Raw genomic sequence first — 19,715 nt, 5'->3', positions numbered from 1 at the left:
CTACCACTCCTCCCAGTTTAGTATCATCCGCAAATTTGCTGAGAGTGCAATCCACACCATCCTCCAGATCATTTATGAAGATATTGAACAAAACCGGCCCCAGGACCGACCCCTGGGGCACTCCACTTGACACCGGCTGCCAACTAGACATGGAGCCATTGATCACTACCCGATTGATTCACATATCAATTTAAAAGTTAGACAAGAGCGTAAACTGTAGCAGCCTCAAGTTAGAGTGGTCATTCATGTAACTTTTCTAATGAATTACCCTGCTGTTAATGAAAAGTACATTGCTCTAGAATGCTGGCAGATTAAAAAATACAGCCTGGATTTTTTTCCTGATGAAAGGATACTTTGCACCACATAATCAGCAGAGAGGGAATCTAAAGTTAGTATGCTGCCTACAGGCTGACCACCATGGGGGGGAGGGAGTATCTTCCTCTGGTGTACAGTTTCTCTGCCACATCCCTCCTGCTGCAGATGGTGTGGCCAGAGAAATGTGGGTTAGACCAGCCTCAAATGCCAGACTGCCCCCTTGGCTGCTCCAGTTTACACCACTGGTTTGGTCTGGTACAAATCCAGCCTAAGATCAGGAATGCACAAATGGATTAAAGCTAGTTTGGCACCCCTTCTTGTGACTTAGGCTATCACCCATAGCAGGGGATTTTGCCCCATATGTATATTTTTTGCAAATACACTTCTTCCCTGCGTCATATCAGTAAAACAGCCTGAATTTTACCATTCTCCTTTATTTCCTCCATTGATGTGGGCATGTTTTTCACTTCACTGAGCTTGGCCAGTGAACAAAACAACTGAGTTTCATTTCTGTTGCTTTCTGGACACTTTTCTAGCTTTCCCACGCTAAGCCCAAGCTGCAGTGTTTGGTTTTCCCACAGGGCCAGGGGCATGTTTACAGCCAAACAAGCACTGTCTTCATTGACATATTTTCAAAACAATTTCATGACAATATTTCTGGGAAGGCTAAATGCTTTCAAAATATTTTGTTACAAAACTTAATGTGCCTGCCAGTGAAAGGGGTGGCAGCACCAGAATAAGGCATGTTTCACCAAAACCTTGAGAATTACACTTTGTGAACATGAGAGGACAAAAGCCCAGCATTGCAACAGTTGCAGTCCCATAAATAAAATATCATGTAGTCCTCTAGTCTAAAACACCAACCAGCACAGAGAGTTTCCAGGGCTGATTCTCTCCTCCTATTATTCTTTAGATTGCAGTAGCACCTGGGAGCCCCAGTGTATGGGCTAGGACCCCCTGTGTTAGGTGCTGTACAAGATGGTCCATCCCCAAGAGCTTACAATCTTAGTAACGAGGGCTCAGGTTTACAACGCTCAAAATGAATATGTAGCCCAGCAGCAATATCTAAAGAACTGGAGCTTGGCTAGCCAGTATGATAGTTAACCAGCTTAAACAGGTGAGGAGGTTTTCAGGTGATGGTTTGAAGGGACCCAGTGATGTTAACAGTGCAGTGGTGTTTGGACAGTCTGAACTAGACAGAATCTGCTAACTTTCAGAGCATGTAGCCAGGTCTATCCTTTTATGAGGGTTGCTGTGGAAGGGAATACTGTTTAAGGAAAGGGGGGAAGATGGGCCACTGGTTAGAGCACTAGCTTAGGATGGGGTGCTTCTGATGAAAGGACACTTTGCACCACATAATCAGCAGAGAGGTTAAATCTCTGATCTGCCACAGATGACCTGTAAGTAAGATGACTGGTAGGTAAGTACTTAGCCTCCCTGTGCCTCAGTTCCCGATGTGTAAAATGGGGCTAATAGCACTCCCCAAACTGCATTAAGGACTGTGAGGTGCTCAGACAGTGGGAAACGTGGGCCACTAACTCCCCTCGATAGATAGCTGTATGGCCTCATGGATGCTTGTTTGCTTTTCATAGGGATTACAGCGCGTTGAGCTTTCTGTGGGCTGCCTGGAGTACGAGAGCAGGGCCTCTCGTGGTAATACGTTCCTCTAGACCACGGGAGGGGATGGAGCTGGCGGAGTGGCCTAGCGACGCCTGGGGCGAGGCAGGGCTGTGACATAGCCAGGGCTCAGTAGGCGGGGGGCAGATGTGCTAGGGTGGTATGAGGCTGTGGGAAGCTGGGGGTGCTGGAGCGGGGGTGTGGGAACGTGGCCCCCTCGCCTCGGGCCAGAGCCTCAGCCTGCTGTGCCCAGGCTCCAACCTGGTGCGGGTGCCACGGCCGGGTGCTGGCTTGCAGGGGGCGGTGTGTGAGGGGGCGACACAGGGACTGGGTCTGTGCCCGCCTCAGGGAGCTTCCTGGAGGCTGTACCCACTGAGCAGGTGGGGGGGGCTGTGCCCACTGAAGAGTGTGTGTGGGGGGGTCTGTACCCACTGAGCAGGTGGGGGAGGTGTCTGTGCCCACTGATGAGTGTGTGTGGGGGGTCTGTACCCACTGAGCAGGTGGGGGGGGTGTCTGTACCCACTGATGAGTGTGTGGGGGGGTCTGTGCCCACTGAGCAGGTGGGGGGGTCTGTGCCCACTGATGAGTGTGTGGGGGGGGTCTGTGCCCACTGAGCAGGTGGGGGGGGTGTCTGTGCCCACTGATGAGTGTGTGTGGGGGGTCTGTACCCACTGAGCAGGTGGGGGGGGGTGTCTGTACCCACTGATGAGTGTGTGGGGGGGTCTGTGCCCACTGAGCAGGTGGGGGGGTCTGTGCCCACTGATGAGTGTGTGGGGGGGGTCTGTGCCCACTGAGCAGGTGGGGGGGGGGTGTCTGTGCCCACTGATGAGTGTGTGGGGGGGGTCTGTGCCCACTGAGCAGGTGGGGGGTCTGTGCCCACTGATGAGTGTGTGTGGGGGGTCTGTGCCCACTGAGCAGGTGGGGGGGTCTGTGCCCACTGATGAGTGTGTGTGGGGGGGTCTGTGCCCACTGATGAGTGTGTGGGGGGGGTCTGTGCCCACTGAGCAGGTGGGGGGGGTGTCTGTGCCCACTGATGAGTGTGTGGGGGGGGTCTGTGCCCACTGAGCAGGTGGGGGGTCTGTGCCCACTGATGAGTGTGTGTGGGGGGGTCTGTGCCCACTGAGCAGGTGGGGGGGTCTGTGCCCACTGATGAGTGTGTGTGGGGGGTCTGTGCCCACTGATGAGTGTGTGTGGGGGGTCTGTGCCCACTGAGCAGGTGGGGGGGTCTGTACCCACTGATGAGTGTGTGGGGGGGTGTCTGTGCCCACTGATGAGTGTGGGGGGAGGGGGTCTGTGTCCATTGAGCAGGTGGTGGTGGGGGCTGTACCCATTGATGGGGGGGTCTGTGCCCACTGACGTGGGGGGGGGTCTGTGCCCGGCGGGGGCGCGCTGCGTGCCCAGCCCCGGCGGGGGGGGGAGGGGAAGGTGCTCGGCAGGGTTGAGGAGCGAGCGGGCGGGCGCGGCCCCGGGCGGCGGGGGCGCGCGCGGCGTTTCCCGCGGGCGGCGGCGGCGGCGGCGGCCGAGCGGGGCCCGGGATGACGGCGGAGCTGCAGGCCGCGGCCGCGGCGGGCGGCGCCGAGAGCCAGGGCACCACGGTGAGGGCCGGCGGGGTAGCAATGGGCTCCTGCTCACCTGGGGGGGGGGCTGATAGGCCTGTGAGGGGAGCCCCGCCCCGCCCCGGGGAGCGCGCGCCGCCGCCGCCGCTTGCGGGCCGAGATTTGGATGCGAGGCCCTGGGGGGCAGGCCCGGCCCGAGGCTCTGGTTTGGGTCCCGCCCCCGGGGATAGACCGGGCGGCGGGGGCCGGGGGGTCCTGGCCAGGAGGGTCCCGCTGCCGCCGGGCTCTGGTCTGTTCCATAACCGCTGCCCTCCGCCGCCTTGGGCGCGTTCCCGCTCCCCGGGGTGACCTCGGGGGTGAGGGCCCCGGGGCGCTGCCCCCCAGCTGTGGCCTTCAGGGGCGATGGGCGTTCCCCTCGCCCGGCGTCTGCCACCCGCAGAGCCGCCGGGTGACGGGGCCCAGGGGGGCGGGGGTTCGTCCCCTGGCGAAAGCTGCTCCCACCACAAAAAAGGCTAATTCCTTCCTTTAGTCCTGTTGTCGCCCGTCAAAAGTATTCCAGGCCAAAGAGACTCGCACCCAGGAAAGTTCAACCCATGCGCTTTCCTTTGCCGTCTTTTAAGTTAATACATTAAAAAAGTTACTATAATATGTGGCATGTACACACCGCACGTACCCGTTCAGTGCATTTTGCAAACTTCTTTGCTTTGCATGCTTATCACAAAATTAGCCCCGTTGTCCTGTTTACTTTATTGGGCGTTCATGATGCCGTCAGTTTATTTTTTGAAGGGCAAGAGATCTCTTTGGAAGACTTGCAGCATCTTTGAGGAATGATGATGTTTCCTATAATACAGGGATGATTTGCTGTGTATGGACAGATGCGAACATGAGTCATGTTCTGTCATCATTGTGCTGCACTAACATCCATGGATTTGTGGCTTAACATTGTACGTGATTTTAAAGCAATTTATGTTAGCTAGCTAGTGTCAAATGGGAAGAATTTTAAGATTTGAGAGATCAAAGATATTAATAAAAAGAAAAGGAGGACTTGTGGCACCTTAGAGACTAACCAATTTATTTGAGCATAAGCTTTCGTGAGCTACAGCTCACTTCATCAGATGCATGATGCATTTCTTTTTGCAAATATAGACTAACACAGCTGCTACTCTGAAACCTGATATTAATAAAGTTTTCTTCAGCTTTTTAATGGAAGTGCCTTAAACCTAAGCATGAATGTTCCTCTCGACTGGTTGGACTGAAATCTTTCGTGATGTCTTCATTTTCTTCACCACATCTGTGCATCTGAGACAGAATGGACACAGCTTTCAGAACACCTTGACTATGGAGCTTCATGTGTCTGTTGAAGATCTTGCTTGGGAGTGACTGTACCCAAGTCCACCCTGTATTCACACCCTACGCACTGTTCTAATAATCTTTGTTCACAGTATGCCTTGTAAGGTATCATTTGAAAACTAATAACCTGCTGGTCAGTAATGTCATGGTGAAATATATGTGGCAACGTTATATGTAAAGTTATGAACATAAGTTAAAATCACGATTGAAGTGTGTTTACTAGACAAGGTTGGGGAGTGGGTAAACCTGTTTCTCAAAGACAAAGGACAAAGCTGATGCTTCTAGCCAGGTGTCATCAAAGCTGATGGGCAGTCATTTATCAAATGGTCATTCTTTGCCAAGGAAAGGGGGCAGGAACAAACAGATATGCATCTTAGCAAACAACTCTATGGAACCTCTTTCACCACTAGGTTTCTTGATTCCATCCCCACAGCAGGAATGAACTTTATTTAGGGGTAACCCTCAGGAAAATGCTTTTCAAAGGTTGATTGAACTGTAAAGTGAGGGGCAAAAACACCCCAAATTATCTTTCCCTATCCATCTCTTGCCTTTTCACCCAAAAGACAAAAGAAACAACCATTGGACTTTGGGAGCAGATCCTGGCCTGAGAATTTGGTCAGCAATGTAGCTGGAAGCATGTGATAAGGGTCTTCATCTTGAACCAAGTTGAACTTGTTAAGTTTAGTACTAGGAAGCATTTTATCTTTTTCTCTTGTAACCATTTTTGACTTTCGTGCTTTATACTTATACTCACTTAAAACCGATCTCCTTGTAGTTAAATAAACTTTATTTTTCTTCTTTAATTAAAACGAATCCAGGATTGTGAATTGTTTTGGGTAGCTTCATTTAAGGTTGCAGACTGTGGTATATTGATCCCCTTAGAGGGCAACAGACCTAATATACCAGCAGAAGGCTGGACAATGCAGAACACATGTTTTTTGGGGGAAGAAATCCAGGACAGGGGCTGTGTTGGGATCACCCTGCAAGTAGTAGCCAAGATTGCTGGAAGCTGGAGTGTGGCTTGTTGTCTGCTGACAGACTGTTTGGGTCAGAGTTGCTGGACCAAGGCTGAGGCTACACACAGATAGACATTTAGGATGTGACCTGCATGCTGTTTCTGAGGAGCCCAGGTTGGGAGCTAAGGCAGCAAAGCATTGTGAGGCACCCCATGTTGCAGGGCAGGAGTGACAGCCCCTCACTGGTTTGGATTGCACCCCGAAATATCATAATGACAGGGTGTTTCCAGCTTCTGTCAGTGGGAGTTTTTCTTTTGCCTTCAGTGGGCTTTGGATCAGGCCTGTGGTGAACAGAGACCCATGCTTGAATCCTTAAGTGGGAGCAGTAAACGTATCCTGGGGGAAGGTAAGTTTAGTGTAAGGTTGCTGGTTGACAGTGCTGAAGACTGAATTATTCTATGGAAGGTGTACGGGACAAGCAGTGACAATGCGAGCCTCCCTCATCTCAGTATGTTTACACTGTCAATGTGCCTCAACACTGACTTGGAGGGACAGGTCTCAAGTGAAGAAAAGAGTTTGAGCTCCATGCTCATTCATTCCTTGTGCTTTCTGCCAAGGGTGCCGTTGGAGGGATCAGTTAGTAACAGGGCAGATGTCTACAAAGAACATCTGCACACTAGGAATCCCACTGAAACTCCCCCCCCCCCCACCCCCGCTTGATTCATGCAGGCCATTGAAAAGAATAGCTATGGAAGTATGAATTTCTGTCTCCATGAAGGAGGCTAACCCCAGTGAATATTTATCTATCTGGATTCTAAAGTATACCTCTGCTGTTAACAGCATGAATTGTGTCTTGTTTCATTAGTGACTGAAGTGTTACATTTAAACAAACAGAAACAAAAGAAAACAAACAAACTACCACCAGACATCGTTGGAATGGCTTAGAATTTTCTTGGGACTCCACTTTTAAATTTTTTAGGTGGATTAGTACATAGGGATAAAATAATTTGCAAGAAATAACTTTCTGAAAAACTATCCACCACTCTATCTCACTGCCCAACTGGGAAAAATGTTTGGGAATACACTAGGGGAAGTATTTCCAGGGGGAACAAATATTTAATAATTTGCTTCTCAGTCTCACAGAGAAAGGTATAATATGATCCAATGGATGGATAATCCATCCAAAACATGATGCAAGTTGAAGCTAGACAAATTCAGACTGGAAATAAAGTGTACATTTTTAATGGTGAGAGTAATTTACCATTGGAACAATTTACCAAGGGCTGTGGTGGATTCTCCATCACTGACAGTTTTTAAATTAAGATTGGATATTTTTCTAAAAGCTGCTCTAGGAATTATTTTGGGGAAGTTCTCTGGCTTGTGTTATGTAGATGATCATAATGGTCCCTTATGGCCTTGGAAGCTACGAAGTCTGTGGACACCATTTCTGCCTTTAAAATCCCCCAGTAATTCATTTTACCTCTTGCCATTATTAAAACAGCCACCTTTAACTTCTGTGCCATGTACAAAGACATCTTCTGAAGTCTTTCTGAATGTAGGTTGTATTACTTGCCTTTAGAGGCACCAATTAAAACTATGCTGAAGGATGCAAGTTGTATGTCCATAGACGTGTAACACGAAGAGAACATGAATAGATTCACTTTCAATCTCATTTAAGTTTGAAAGGTCAGGGACTTGCCTAAGGTGCATTCATTGGAATTGAGCCCAATCCAAGATGTTCAAGGAACCTATGTTCTTGAGATAATTTGGCTGTTCCTTTGCTCTCCACTTCGCTCCAAAGCCGTCATGTATTTCAAAGCTCTTGTGGGTTCTGCACTGGAGAACTCTGTCGGAACAGGCGATTGATTTTGTTTGTGTTTCTAATTGTGCAGTATTTATGCAGTCCTAATGTCAAAATTGTGCAAGACTGGGAGTCTGCATATGGCCATTAAAGCAATGGCCAACTATTTTCATTCATTGCAAAAGGTTTTACTGTACAAATACTGCAATTGTTGTTGTTGTTCATTTGTAGGTTTTTAATCTTCTTGGTATCTATTTTTCAAGCATGATAAATGTGAAGTTAAAATGCAGGGGGTAAAGGTCACCTATTTTGTGTGCTGCTTCCATACAGGCCACTGTGTTGTCCTTCATGTTGACTGCTATTTCTGCAGTCCCTTTTTGGAACCTGTCTATCCTGCCTCTATCCTTTCCTGCTTTAAATCCCATATTACTTCAGGTAGTTTATATTCCATAGTCATTTTAACGTAATAAATCTCGGACTCTCATCACTCCCTTAGTTGACCACACCATCATCTTCCCCTCTGTCAGCCCCTTGTTTATCATCCTATTCTGTTGCATAGTCTTAACATATATTGTAAGTTCTTCTGGGCAGGGGACTCCCTTTCTTGTAATGTGCCAGGCATGTTTGTGGTGCTGCCGTATATTATAATTGTTTCAGTTACTAATGTCCAGTTTCCGAGGTGGCACAACACAAAGACAAGTCAGAACAGAGTGGGGATTTTTAAACCATATAATAAATATGACACTTAAAACATGCCAGTGCAAGTGTGTTGGCACTTGCCAATGCTCGTTCGCCATGAATGCAAACCCTCTTAATATGTTGTACAGAGGAAACCTTCAGTTGCTAAACCCTAGTCTTGTGACTAAAATGCTAGTGCAATAAAACACGCATTAGTTGAGCACTCAGAGGACCAACACAAACTGATTAGCGAGTAGAAAATAGTCTTTAACTGAAGGTTGGATAAAATTGCACCAGAAGCCTTCGGGATACCACTTACGACAGAGAGTTGCCTGTTGACTCTAGTTGCTTAGTCCCTCTTTTCACAGTAAGACTGTTCCTCCTCGAGTACACAACATGTCTTGTCCTGGCTTGAGTTTAGTTATTGTGCATTTTTTATTAACGTGGGTTAGATGTAGGTAAAAGTTAAGTTTTTTATGTTTTCCTCCAGACCAAAAAAAAATATGCCCTGCAGCTCAAAGGGGAGTTAAGCAACAGGAATACAACTTGGTGTGGCAGCAAAATTAGCAACATGATATAATGGGTTTGCCTTTGTGGAAGAACTGCAGCTCCGATCCTCAGAATGTTGGCATTTCATCAGCATGAAATTTCCCATTGTACTGCCTGCTCGTCCTAAGAATTTCCTGTTTCTTTTCTCACAGGATTAGCTTTGGGAGTGAGGAGAGTTTTTATCCAAGAATTAACCAAAGTGTTTATCTTTTGGGTGGGGCAGTAAGTTGGTTTTTACTCAATACTTTCTCAAGAATTTTTTATTTTTTATTTTTGGCTTTTTATATATTGTAGATTATGAAAAGGATAAAGAATGCGAGCTCTTTGGGGCAAGCGCTATGGTTCACGCTTTTCTGTAAAGCCCAGTGTAGGTTGATGTTGCTGTTTGTTTTACAGTGTTTCTAAGTGAAATAACAGGAATTGAATGACTGCTGTTTGTACTTTTGATGGATGGTTGGAAACAAAGGTGACTTGCTTAATTCCCATAGGAAAACATGACCCAAATTAGATCTGAATATGTAGAGTTACTGTTAGTCTTATCAGACTATGGGAAGGATCTTACAGTGGAATTGCAGAGCAATAGATTTAGGATCAAAGAATTGTACAAATTGGTGAGATTAAAATTCTGGATAGGACTGAGGGTGGGCTTCTAAAGAGCCTCATTAACATCAAGTATGTCAGAAGTGATGGTGGGTATTTCTTTCTGGGTGCTGATGTTTTTCCTACACTCGTGATTGCTGCATTGCAAAGCTGTATCTCATGCTCTCTAATTCCAGTTGAAACAAAATGCTAGCTTTAGAAGGTTGCTGAAATGTTTCTTGTGGAGGAAGAATTGTCATGGACTAGAATAATCAAGAGCTCTAACTCTTTATGGACAATTGACCTCTCTAGCTCACTGCTGTCTCTAAAGTTATTCATAGCACTGGGATGCTTAGACAGTAAAGCTGATGACCACTGCTACAAAAGGACAATCCTTTGATTCAGTGTTTATGCCAGAACTGGCAGTTAATACAAAGTAACTAGGTCTGTATGAAGCATTTATTAGTTTTCAGATGTGCAGTGGGTTATTATCATTAGGCTTGGCAGAATTCAGTTTTTATTTTTTTTATCATTTTGATGGTTAATATTGATTATTTTAAAACATTTTTTCATTGTTATCTGTTCAGATTTTCATGTGCAGGAGATTATGGGGCACCAGACAATAATTATTTAATGACAGTAAATATTGAGAGTCAAAAGTTAAAGATTTATAGCCCTTAAAAAACATATTGTCAACATTGTATGTCAAAATATACAAAGTAAATATCCATAGATCAAACTCTAATAAATTTTCAAGCAGCATTTTTCTTACTCTTTCTATCTGTAAATTTCAATAATTATCTATGGAAATGTTTTTTGTCAGTTTATGTGATTGTGATGAAGTTCAAGTTTGACATTTACTGATAAAATATAACCCTTTTATCTTACTCCATTGACCACAAATTCTTTGTCCGGTGATCCATATGGACTTTGGAGTTACCTCTGTGCAGTAGATGAATGCTTTTGTCTACCTGTAAGGCTGAAAAGCATCTTTCACCATGCTGTTATTGGAGCCCTAGGCTTTCAGATCTGACAGACCAAATGCTGACCATTCCTGACTAAAATTGTTTGACTCATTCTGAAGCGAATAGGATCACAGTGTGATCTGTAGAAAACTGGTGCCATGAACTCCCTCAGGTTATCTTCCACATTTTGCATAAGCTGTAGTGGTCAAGGGCATTCCCATCTGCCTTTCATAATAATTCAATGCGGAGGTTGGAAAGGCCTGGATTGCTCTGACAAGGATATTGCTCTCTCAATAGAGAGAATCTATCACACCTGTTAGACCAAGTGGAGGTTGGAAAAAAAGATTTCTGGCCACCAAAGCCATCTGTGACTTCTGGTCCCTTGACTGCTCCTTGAGCTTCTCTCAGCCACTCTTTGTCAATTACATTTGCAACTATCTCCCCCAATAAGAAGAGCATATACTGTCCCCACCATGCTCTTGAGCTGCTTCCACAATCAGCGGGAATCCCCTTCATCTTATCCAGTTTGAGCTTCAGCCACCTCATTATCATTCCAGCCCCTGTCTTGGCCAGGCTCTGAAAAAGTAGACATGCTGCACCACCCAGACTCAGTGAAAAAGACTTGTGAAACTGCAGATCACCCCCATATTGACAACTCCACAGCCTGGACTGCCCTGTTTATCCCCCATAGCAACCTCAGACACAGTAAATAAGGGAAATGTGGAATAAAGCGCTGAGGAGCCCTGTATAGGGTCACAGATATGAATTTTTTATTTTTCTGATATAATTTACTCCTGATGTTAGAGAGAAAAGAGAGAACTTGAAACCTAAAATAATGTTTTTCATGGTCAAGGGTTGGTTGTAGTCACTCTATTGAAAAATTTTTGAGATGTAACTCAACCAACAAGCAGCTAGCTAACCAAAAATTCAGAGCTTCTTGTGGGAAGAGGGGAAGAGGATTCTCCAGGCCCACTGTGCTGTATATCTCTGGCACCTTATTGTAAGTGAGAAGTGACACACACAAATGGCATGTGCAACTAGGCTTAAAATAGCCCTCCATCAAACCCACACAAATTCCCTGGGCTCCTTATATGTGGTAATGCACATGCTGCCTCTCTTTGAGAGGATTGATTTACATGGGGCACTGATGCCCTGCCCCTCTCCCCCAGTGTAGCTATTGGCATTTTTACCATTTCTTCTCAGATATGCCTTTTAACATTCTCTTTTAAATACAAACAAAAATTAATGTTAGTCTGTAAGCCAATTGGAAGAATTCTAACATATTCAGATTGAAGTCTGACAGTGTCATTATCTCAGAGTGTTCGGTCTTGTGTTAGTTAAAATCGTAAGTGAGCCCCTGACAAGCACGGCAGAAGCTTGGTATCTTTCTCATTCACCTCCTTACATGAGCTTTCTTTGTCCTTTGTACCACAGAATTTCCAAATGCTCTTAAACCGCTTGGGAGAAATCACAGGAATTCAGGATCCCTCATTCCTTCATGCAGCCCTGAAGGTTAGTATGGTTTGCGAAGATGCTGTGAATGTCGTCAATGTTCTGTTGAAAGGAAGTCTCTGCTGACTTTGTCTTGTTGTGTGCGCTGGTTCAAGCTTTAACCTGTATGTGAGCTTTCTGTAAATAGCATTTAAACTCCAAATGTTTGTTTGGCATTTGTAATATGCAAATATTAGAATACTGCCTTGCTTGAGATGCTCAAAACTGGACTCGACAAAAGTAGTAGATTATGTGCTACAGGGAACAATTCTCAGAGTAACAGCCGTGTTAGTCTGTATTCGCAAAAAGAAAAGGAGTACTTGTGGCACCTTAGAGACTAATAATAATAAATAAATAAATAATAAATAAATTGGTTAGTCTCTAAGGTGCCACAAGTACTCCTTTTCTTTTTAGGGAACAATTCTGTCCACATAGGAGGATGGATCAAGTCACCTATTAAGTTATCCCCTGTCTAACTTCTGTTCTTTTCAAGACATGAGACCTACATGAGTGGGTGGATACATGAGTGCAGCATATGATGTTATGGCTGAATGGGAGTAACCCTTCTTTGGATTAATAGCCATTCTTCTACATTTTGAATCAAAATACAACAGGAGCAGTCCCCATATTTTTCCAGTAGTAGGCTTTAAGAGTCTGTTCTGCAACTACAAGTATTATGCTGACATGCTGGAATCATTTCTGGGGAACACTGAGGTTTGTCTCAAGTGGGCTTTTTCATGTATGTACTGAAGCATAACAATAAATAAAAGTGTGGAGTAAAATAAGTTTTCCTTCAGCTAAACAGTCTTCACAATTCTCCACAGCTGAAACAACCACCACAGACTTATGGTTTGTGCTTTCAGCCTTGTGGTCGTTTTGCCAGAACTGGGAACAGAACAACGTAAGCTCTAAAGAGAGGCATATGAGAGGTCCTGGGTAGAAGAAGAAACACTTTCCTGGAAAGATCCCTACTGTAAATCATTGTATGCATTATAAATTGCAACAGAAAACTGGGAGGGAATGAAGGGTAGTACAGTACTAATATTACCTAGCGTGGGACCATTGGAGACTGTTCTCTTGAGGCCTGTCAGCCAGGAGGTGGCTGTTGATGCTGACTGTGCACAAGGAGACTTTTTTTTTTTTTTTTTTTTAAAAAGAAGGAAACTAACAAATAACAAACAGAAAAGTCCCCTTCAATGTTTCTTCAAGTGGGAGTTGTAGTAAAATATTGGATTAAATTCAAGGGAATTAATTGATTACAGAGTTTTGGGAGGGAAAAAGCATTTTGTTTGTAAATTTTAACATTGCTTTGTTCCCTAAAACTAACTAGGTCTGTCTACCCATGTTATTTAAAGTTATTTCTCTTGTGATATGGGCTGTATGGGCTGTGTTTAACATGTGGTCCTTGTAGCTCCTTTACTCATTCTTACAATTATAAAGCAATGCAGAGGGCCACACTCATGACTTCTTGAGGACACAGTGCTTCCACCCATTAATAAGGCTTCCGTTGACTAAAATGCTGAGGCACATGCCTAACTTTAAGCACATGAGTAGTCTCATTTCAGTGGGTTACTCACATGCTTAAAGTTAAGTATGTGCTTAAATATTTTCCTGATATTCGAGCCTGTGAATGCCCTAATCTCTTTTAAGGGAACCAGAGTTGACTGAATGACACGGTGTAGAATGAACCCTAACTGTTTATCATCTGTCAAATTTCAGCCTTAAAATTTTAACTCCTTTCTGGTAGTCAGCTTTTTCTCATGGCTGGAGAAAGCTGACTTGGTGCCAGCGTGTTCTGTTTCACGTGCATGGTGTTGATTTTCATTCAGATGTATATAAAAGAATCTGGAATAATGGGTGCTTGGCTATTTCCCCCTTCCCCCCTTTCTCCTCTCAGGCCGCAAATGGTGACCTAACAGAAGCAGTCAACTTCCTCACTGAGGAGCGTGTTAAAGAGCCAGGCCAGGAAGCAGTCGCTGCGGAACCATCTGACTGTGAAGGGAGTGCTGTGGGCAAAGAGCGCCCCACCAGTAGGTGACAGGTGTCAGACTGATAGCCGTGTTAGTCTGTATCAGCAAAAAGAAAAGGAGTACTTGTGGCACCTGAGAGACTAACAAATTTATTTAGGCATAAGCTTTCATGGGCTAAAACCCTCCTTTATCAAATGCTTATGCCCAGATAAACTTATTAGTTTCTCAGGTGCCACAAGTACTCCTCATTTTTTTCCCACCAGTAAGTGGTTCATTCTTATCAGGAATATTGTGTGCATTCCTGGTCACTCTTTCTCAGAAAGTGAGATGGGTTTATCACTGATACAAAATTGCTGGGGGTGAAATTCACTCTGCTGGGCTACCACAAGGCTTGTGCCCTATATAAGCCCCACTTCGGCTCTTTTCACCAAGTGGATGAACTGTCACTTTGAATTCCTATAGCGAGGCAACAGAGAACAACTGAGTCCACTTTAGAACTCCACCTTTTTGTTTCACCCTTTCTGTTGCATAGGGCAGGTACAGCTCCGGCGCAGGGTGTCCTTGCTAGTTGAACCAATGTCAGTCAAGTGAAATGGTTAAAGAATGTGTACATTTAACAGGATTTGAAGTTGCTGAAAATTGGTTCAGTTTTATGGACCTCTTTGTTAGTGTTTATTTGTCTTGCGCAAACATGTGCTAGGCTCTTAGATTTTTTTTCTTTGTGCCCTCATTGCTTTACAGCATACTCTTTCACATAAAATATGAATGGTATGGCACAGTCGTGTAATTCTAGCAATAACAAATTGCTTAGTAATTGTCAGCCCTACTTTCACTCTACCTGATTTTTTTAAACTGATTCTCATTTATAAGATTATTTTCTTATTTATTTCCAGGTGGATGCTATTTCTCATTAAGAGTGCTCTCTTGTGTGTTCAGTTGGGTTTTAATTCTGTGGCCCTCTTGTACTTCAGGCTCCTGGGATCAGGCTCTGAATGTCCAGTGTTTCTGAGAGTACTTCCACTTAGCTGACATTTTTTCCCAGGTCAAGTAAACACCTCTTAAGTGATTGGCAAAACGCCCTATCTTCCATGCCCATGAGTTGCATGGTAGAACTAACAAACAGTGGTTGCTGATAACATACAGTTAAGAAGGAAACAAAATAATTACCAAGTAAGGTCCTGCCACCCAACTGGAAAACTAGAACATTATGGTCAACACATAAAATACAGACGGCCTTATTGTACAGCATTACAGAAGTTTAGTGGCTGAAGGACTTTGGCCAGGACTGGGTTTAAGAAGCTCTCATTGGGGAGGGCCTTGTAACTCAGGTAGCCAAAAGGAGCTTAATGTTTTCCATCCATTTCTAGTATCCTACAAGTAAAGAATAACTATAACTAAAGACTGGAATATAGGGCCATAAGCAGTGCTCAGCATGCCAGTTGTCCAGCTGAAATTATTTTCATTTTTAAAATCAGTTGTCTGCTAAGAACTAACAGCTCTTCCTGGAGGCTTGTGACCTTCTCTGATCGCTTCCCCTGCTTTGGTAGCCTTTTGTGACCTTAAGGCAGTCATACACCATAGCATAGAGAACTGAGGATAGTTGTTAAGACATGTACTTCTTTCTACAGATACCTGTTAGCAGCCTGGGGAAACCAAACTCCTCCATTTAGTGTTTTCTTGAGCATTTAAACTAGTCTTCAAGCACTTTCTCTGAAGCTTGTGTTCCACTCTTTGATCGGTCTTGCCCACTGAACAACCAGCTGCTTTTATCACAAGAACTTCCTCGCTATCCAGTTTCTCTTTCAGCTGGAGAAGTAGTTCTTCATTCACTCACACATTTACCATTTTTGAGCTTACTCCAGCCTCTAGGCCCCAAGAACCAGCAGGATAGTAGTCCTAAGTACCTGCGAGTGTGTCTGTACTATAAAATTATACTGATGTTAGAGCAACAGTGACATACGCAGCCACTAAGGGTAACATTTTCAAAAGCACCTGAGTGTCTTAAGTGTCTTGGGACCACTGCAAGTCAATAGGGTTTAGCTGATTTTGAAAATTTTACCTGGAGCAACTGGTGGAGACAGGCTTTGATGGCATAAGGTAAATAGCCTGTGCCCCATCTGCATTATATATTACACAATTGCTACCACAAGCACAGCTGTGTTGTTGATGTTAATTGCTGTAAAATCACTGCTGATTTTTCCTTAGAAGGTAGCTTACTGCACCCTTTTCCTGGAAACAGATAAATGCCAAGAGCTGATTTTTGCCAGAAGCATGGTTGGAAAGATAGTATCTGGCAGGGGCACGGAGCCATGCTTCAAATATCTAAAGATCAAATAAGTATTTTTAACTTCTGGGAGGGGCTTACTTTACCACATTTCAACGGGTTCTTGCTGCTCAGCAGCTAAATCTGTTTTGTGTTACTGCACAGCTGAATAACGCTACTGACAGCTAGAGCACCTAGACAATAGGCCAGATGACCTTCTCCCAGACAGATTACTGTGAACGAGGAGTTTGAATAACTGGAAATTGTTTTTAAAAGCAATTACATGCTTTAAAAACAAAACAAAACAAAACCCCAAGTATAAATATAAGCTAAAATTTAAGGAAACATATATATAAATCTAAACTTACAAGTAACTGGAAAGAATTTCCTTTAATCATGTAAAAGACAAATATGCTGCACAAACAATGCGTTCCCTAATTGAGCTGCCTGTTATGCACTAAACAGGTTTATAAAATAAGAAGCACCATATTCAGGAGTCGCTGGGGGGGGGGGCAGTCAATTACATTTTATTCTGCTGTTTAAGGCCCATCTGTTTCAAAATGGCTGCTTTCTTCACTCTCTTACTCCCAAATAGGTGGCAAACCAAGTGACCTTGTAATTGGCTGAGCATTCGCAAGACTCAATATGGGACCAGTAGTACACAATGTCTGACTTGAATTTGATGCCAAGTCTTTGCACAAAATGTTAACAAACTAAACCCCTTTATTTCTTAAAGCCATTTCAGTAACTAACACTGGGGGGAGTGGTAATTAATGAAGAGGACTGGTCGCTAATACAGAACAATCTGGATTGCTTGCTAAACTGAGTGGAAGCAAACAATATGTATTTTGATAAAGCCAAATGTAAATGTATATATCTTGGAACAAAGACGTTAGGCCATACACACAGAATGGGGGGTTTCCTGGGAAGCAGTGAGTCTGAAAAAGCGTTGGGGGTTGTGGTGGATAATCAGCTGCACATGAACTTCCAATGTGAAGCTGTGGCCAATAGGGCTAAAGCAATCCTTGGCTGCATAAACGGGAATTTTGAGTAGGAGTCAAGAGGGTATTTTACCTCTGTATTTTGCACTGGTGCGACCGCTTTTGGATAACTGTGTCTAGTTTTGGTGCCCATAGTTAAGAAAGGATGTTGATAAATTGGAGAGGGTTCAGAGAAGAACCACAAGAATGATTAAAGGATTAGATAAAACACTTTGGAGGTATAGACTCAAGCAGTTCAATCTGTTTACCTTAACAAGAAAAGGTTAAGGGGTGATTACAGTCTAAAAGTACCTACACGGGGAACAAATATTTAATAACGGGTTCTTCAGTCTATCTTAGAAAAGTATAACATTATTCAATGGCTGAAAGTTGAAGCTAGACAAATTCAGACAGGAAATAAGACACAAATTTTTACTAGTGAGGGTCATTAGCCGTTGGAACTATTACCAAGGATTGTGGTGGATTCTCCGTCACTGACCATTTTTAAATCAAGATTGAATATTTTCTAAAATATATGATTTAGGATTTATTTGGGGGCAGAAGACCTCTGGCTTACAAGAGGTCTGACTAGATGACCGCAATGGTCCCTTCTGGCCTTGGAATCTGTGACTCTATGGTACTAAGAACTTTAATTAAGGCCCATTCACTTTCCTTTTGTTAGACCAATTCAGACTGCTGCTTATCCACTTCCCATGTCCTAATCAAGGTGTAAAGAAATCCTGGTCTTTCAGTAGCATCGTGGAGTGCACACCTTTTTCCCAGCTCACTGCTAGATTGTAGAGTATTTATTTTTTAAACTAAAAGGACATGGAGTTAATTTAAAGTTGTGATGTTTCTGCTGTTTGATTTAATTGCATTAATGAAGCAAAATTGTGTTAAAATTGTTTGGTCCTTGGCCTTTTTTTTAAAATGTTTCACTGCTTCTAGTGTAAAACTGATAACTCCACTTCAATTTCCAGATGTGATTGATCTAACTCCTGATAACAAAGATGACCTCCAGGCAGTCATTGCTCTCAGCTTACTGGAGTCTCTGGAAGTTCAAGCAGTAGAAAGAGATGCGAACAGGTCAATGAATGTGGATGTTGCTTTTTGTTCTTTGCTTCTACCTGGACCCTGGGGCTTTATGCAGAGTGCGTTCTTATCAACTGTAAAACAAATGTTATTCATTCAACTTAAGAGGACTTAGTGGTGATGGAAGGTGCTTCCACTATCACCCTCTGGGGACTGTCGCCAAGGTACTTTGTATCTGACTTGGAGAGACTGGCAGTACCGCACTACCATACTGAAGGCTAGTTATCCTCATGGCCAATCCTGTCCCTGCCACCTCTACCGATGTGACCAACGTAGAGGCTTTTGTGGGTCCTATCCATTAAGAACTGTACTGAGGCCTCCTGCCTTAATTTCTAGGCACTAGGTTACTAAACAGCCATTCACTTTGTCCCTTTTTAACTGGGTTGCGTTTGTTGAGTTTATCTCCATTAACTAATAAACAGAATATGCTCTGTCTACAAATCTGACATGTAGGTCTATGAAAAAAAAGTTTGTAGTACTGTTACCAGTTCAACCCTCCAGGCCCTATTTGATTCACCCAACTACCTCTCACCTTTAAGAATGGAAGCTCTGTGAGGCAGATGGGATGGCTGTGAGTATCTGTCAGCACAATGTGACCCTGACCTGTAATATAATAGATAGATAATAACATAATAGTCCTAGAGGTGACAGGCACTGTATGCCAGTCTGTGAGCCAGCTCCATGTATGTCTCCTGTTTGGGACTGCAGTAGTGTCCAATTCCTTTTGTCTTGTTCTGTTGTGGTTACTTGACTAGCCAAGCTTACATACCAAAATGAGTTTCTGTCCCTTTTAAAAGGCTGTCAAGACTCTGGGGATGCTTTCTTACAATGTGACGTTTGCATACTTGTCCTCTGACAGGCCCCACAAAGCAAATGCTGCTGAAAACAAAAATCGCTCCAAAAGGAAACGGTGTGAAGTCTGGGGAGAGAATCCCAAGCAGAATGACTGGAGGAGAGTGAATGACTGGCCTGTTGGCATGAAGAACATTGGAAATACATGCTGGTTTAGCGCAGTCATTCAGGTAATGCAGTGGTAACAGTAATGCTTTATACCCTTTTGTAACGCCTGCCATTTTGGGGTCAAAACGTGCCTTTCTTGCAATTAAATAAGCTTTGTGGCACCTCCACGATGGAAGTAATGTCCTCTTTTTGCAGGTGGGCAAATGTTAGCACAGAGAAGTTAGTTGACTTTTCCAAGGTCACAGTGAGCCAGCTAGCTAGTCTATATTTCTCCATATTCCTATCAGCAACTTCACATTAATAGAAAAAGAAAAACTGGGTGTCTTCACCCTGGGATGCAGTTTTTTTGAGAGACTTCAATTGCATAACTAAGATTTGAGAGCAGATTGTGCAGGCCCGCCAGGTTTCTGCTTCACGTTTTAAACAAAAATGATCTATAGTGTGATTTTCTTTATGTGGCAGAATATTTTACTCTGATCTTGTTCAAAAACAGCAGCCAAGTAGTCAGGGCAAAAATGAGATAAATGAGAAAAAAAGGCTATGTAAATATATCTATGTATTTATTATTATTCACAAATATGTGTCCTGTGTCA

At 43.9% G+C, this 19,715-nt stretch overlaps 1 protein-coding gene across 5 annotated transcripts in view; it reads left to right on the top strand.

Moving 5' to 3' along the window:
- The first annotated feature begins 3,421 nt into the window (after positions 1-3,421).
- USP28 (ubiquitin specific peptidase 28) overlaps positions 3,422-19,715 on the top strand; it is a 42,162-nt gene continuing 25,868 nt past the window's right edge. For all 5 annotated transcript variants that reach the window (XM_073320525.2, XM_073320520.2, XM_073320522.2 and 2 more), the window contains exons 1-5: positions 3,422-3,527; positions 11,801-11,878; positions 13,755-13,887; positions 18,051-18,156; positions 19,022-19,184. In XM_073320525.2, coding sequence (XP_073176626.1) covers positions 3,468-3,527; positions 11,801-11,878; positions 13,755-13,887; positions 18,051-18,156; positions 19,022-19,184 — 540 coding nt within the window. In that variant the 5' untranslated portion in view covers positions 3,422-3,467. The remainder of the gene's footprint in view (positions 3,528-11,800; positions 11,879-13,754; positions 13,888-18,050; positions 18,157-19,021; positions 19,185-19,715) is intronic.

The sequence above is a fragment of the Lepidochelys kempii genome, chromosome 22, assembly GCF_965140285.1.
Source record: "Lepidochelys kempii isolate rLepKem1 chromosome 22, rLepKem1.hap1, whole genome shotgun sequence".
NCBI classification, from domain to species: Eukaryota; Metazoa; Chordata; order Testudines; family Cheloniidae; genus Lepidochelys; species Lepidochelys kempii.
This window is presented reverse-complemented; position numbering and strand designations above follow the sequence as displayed.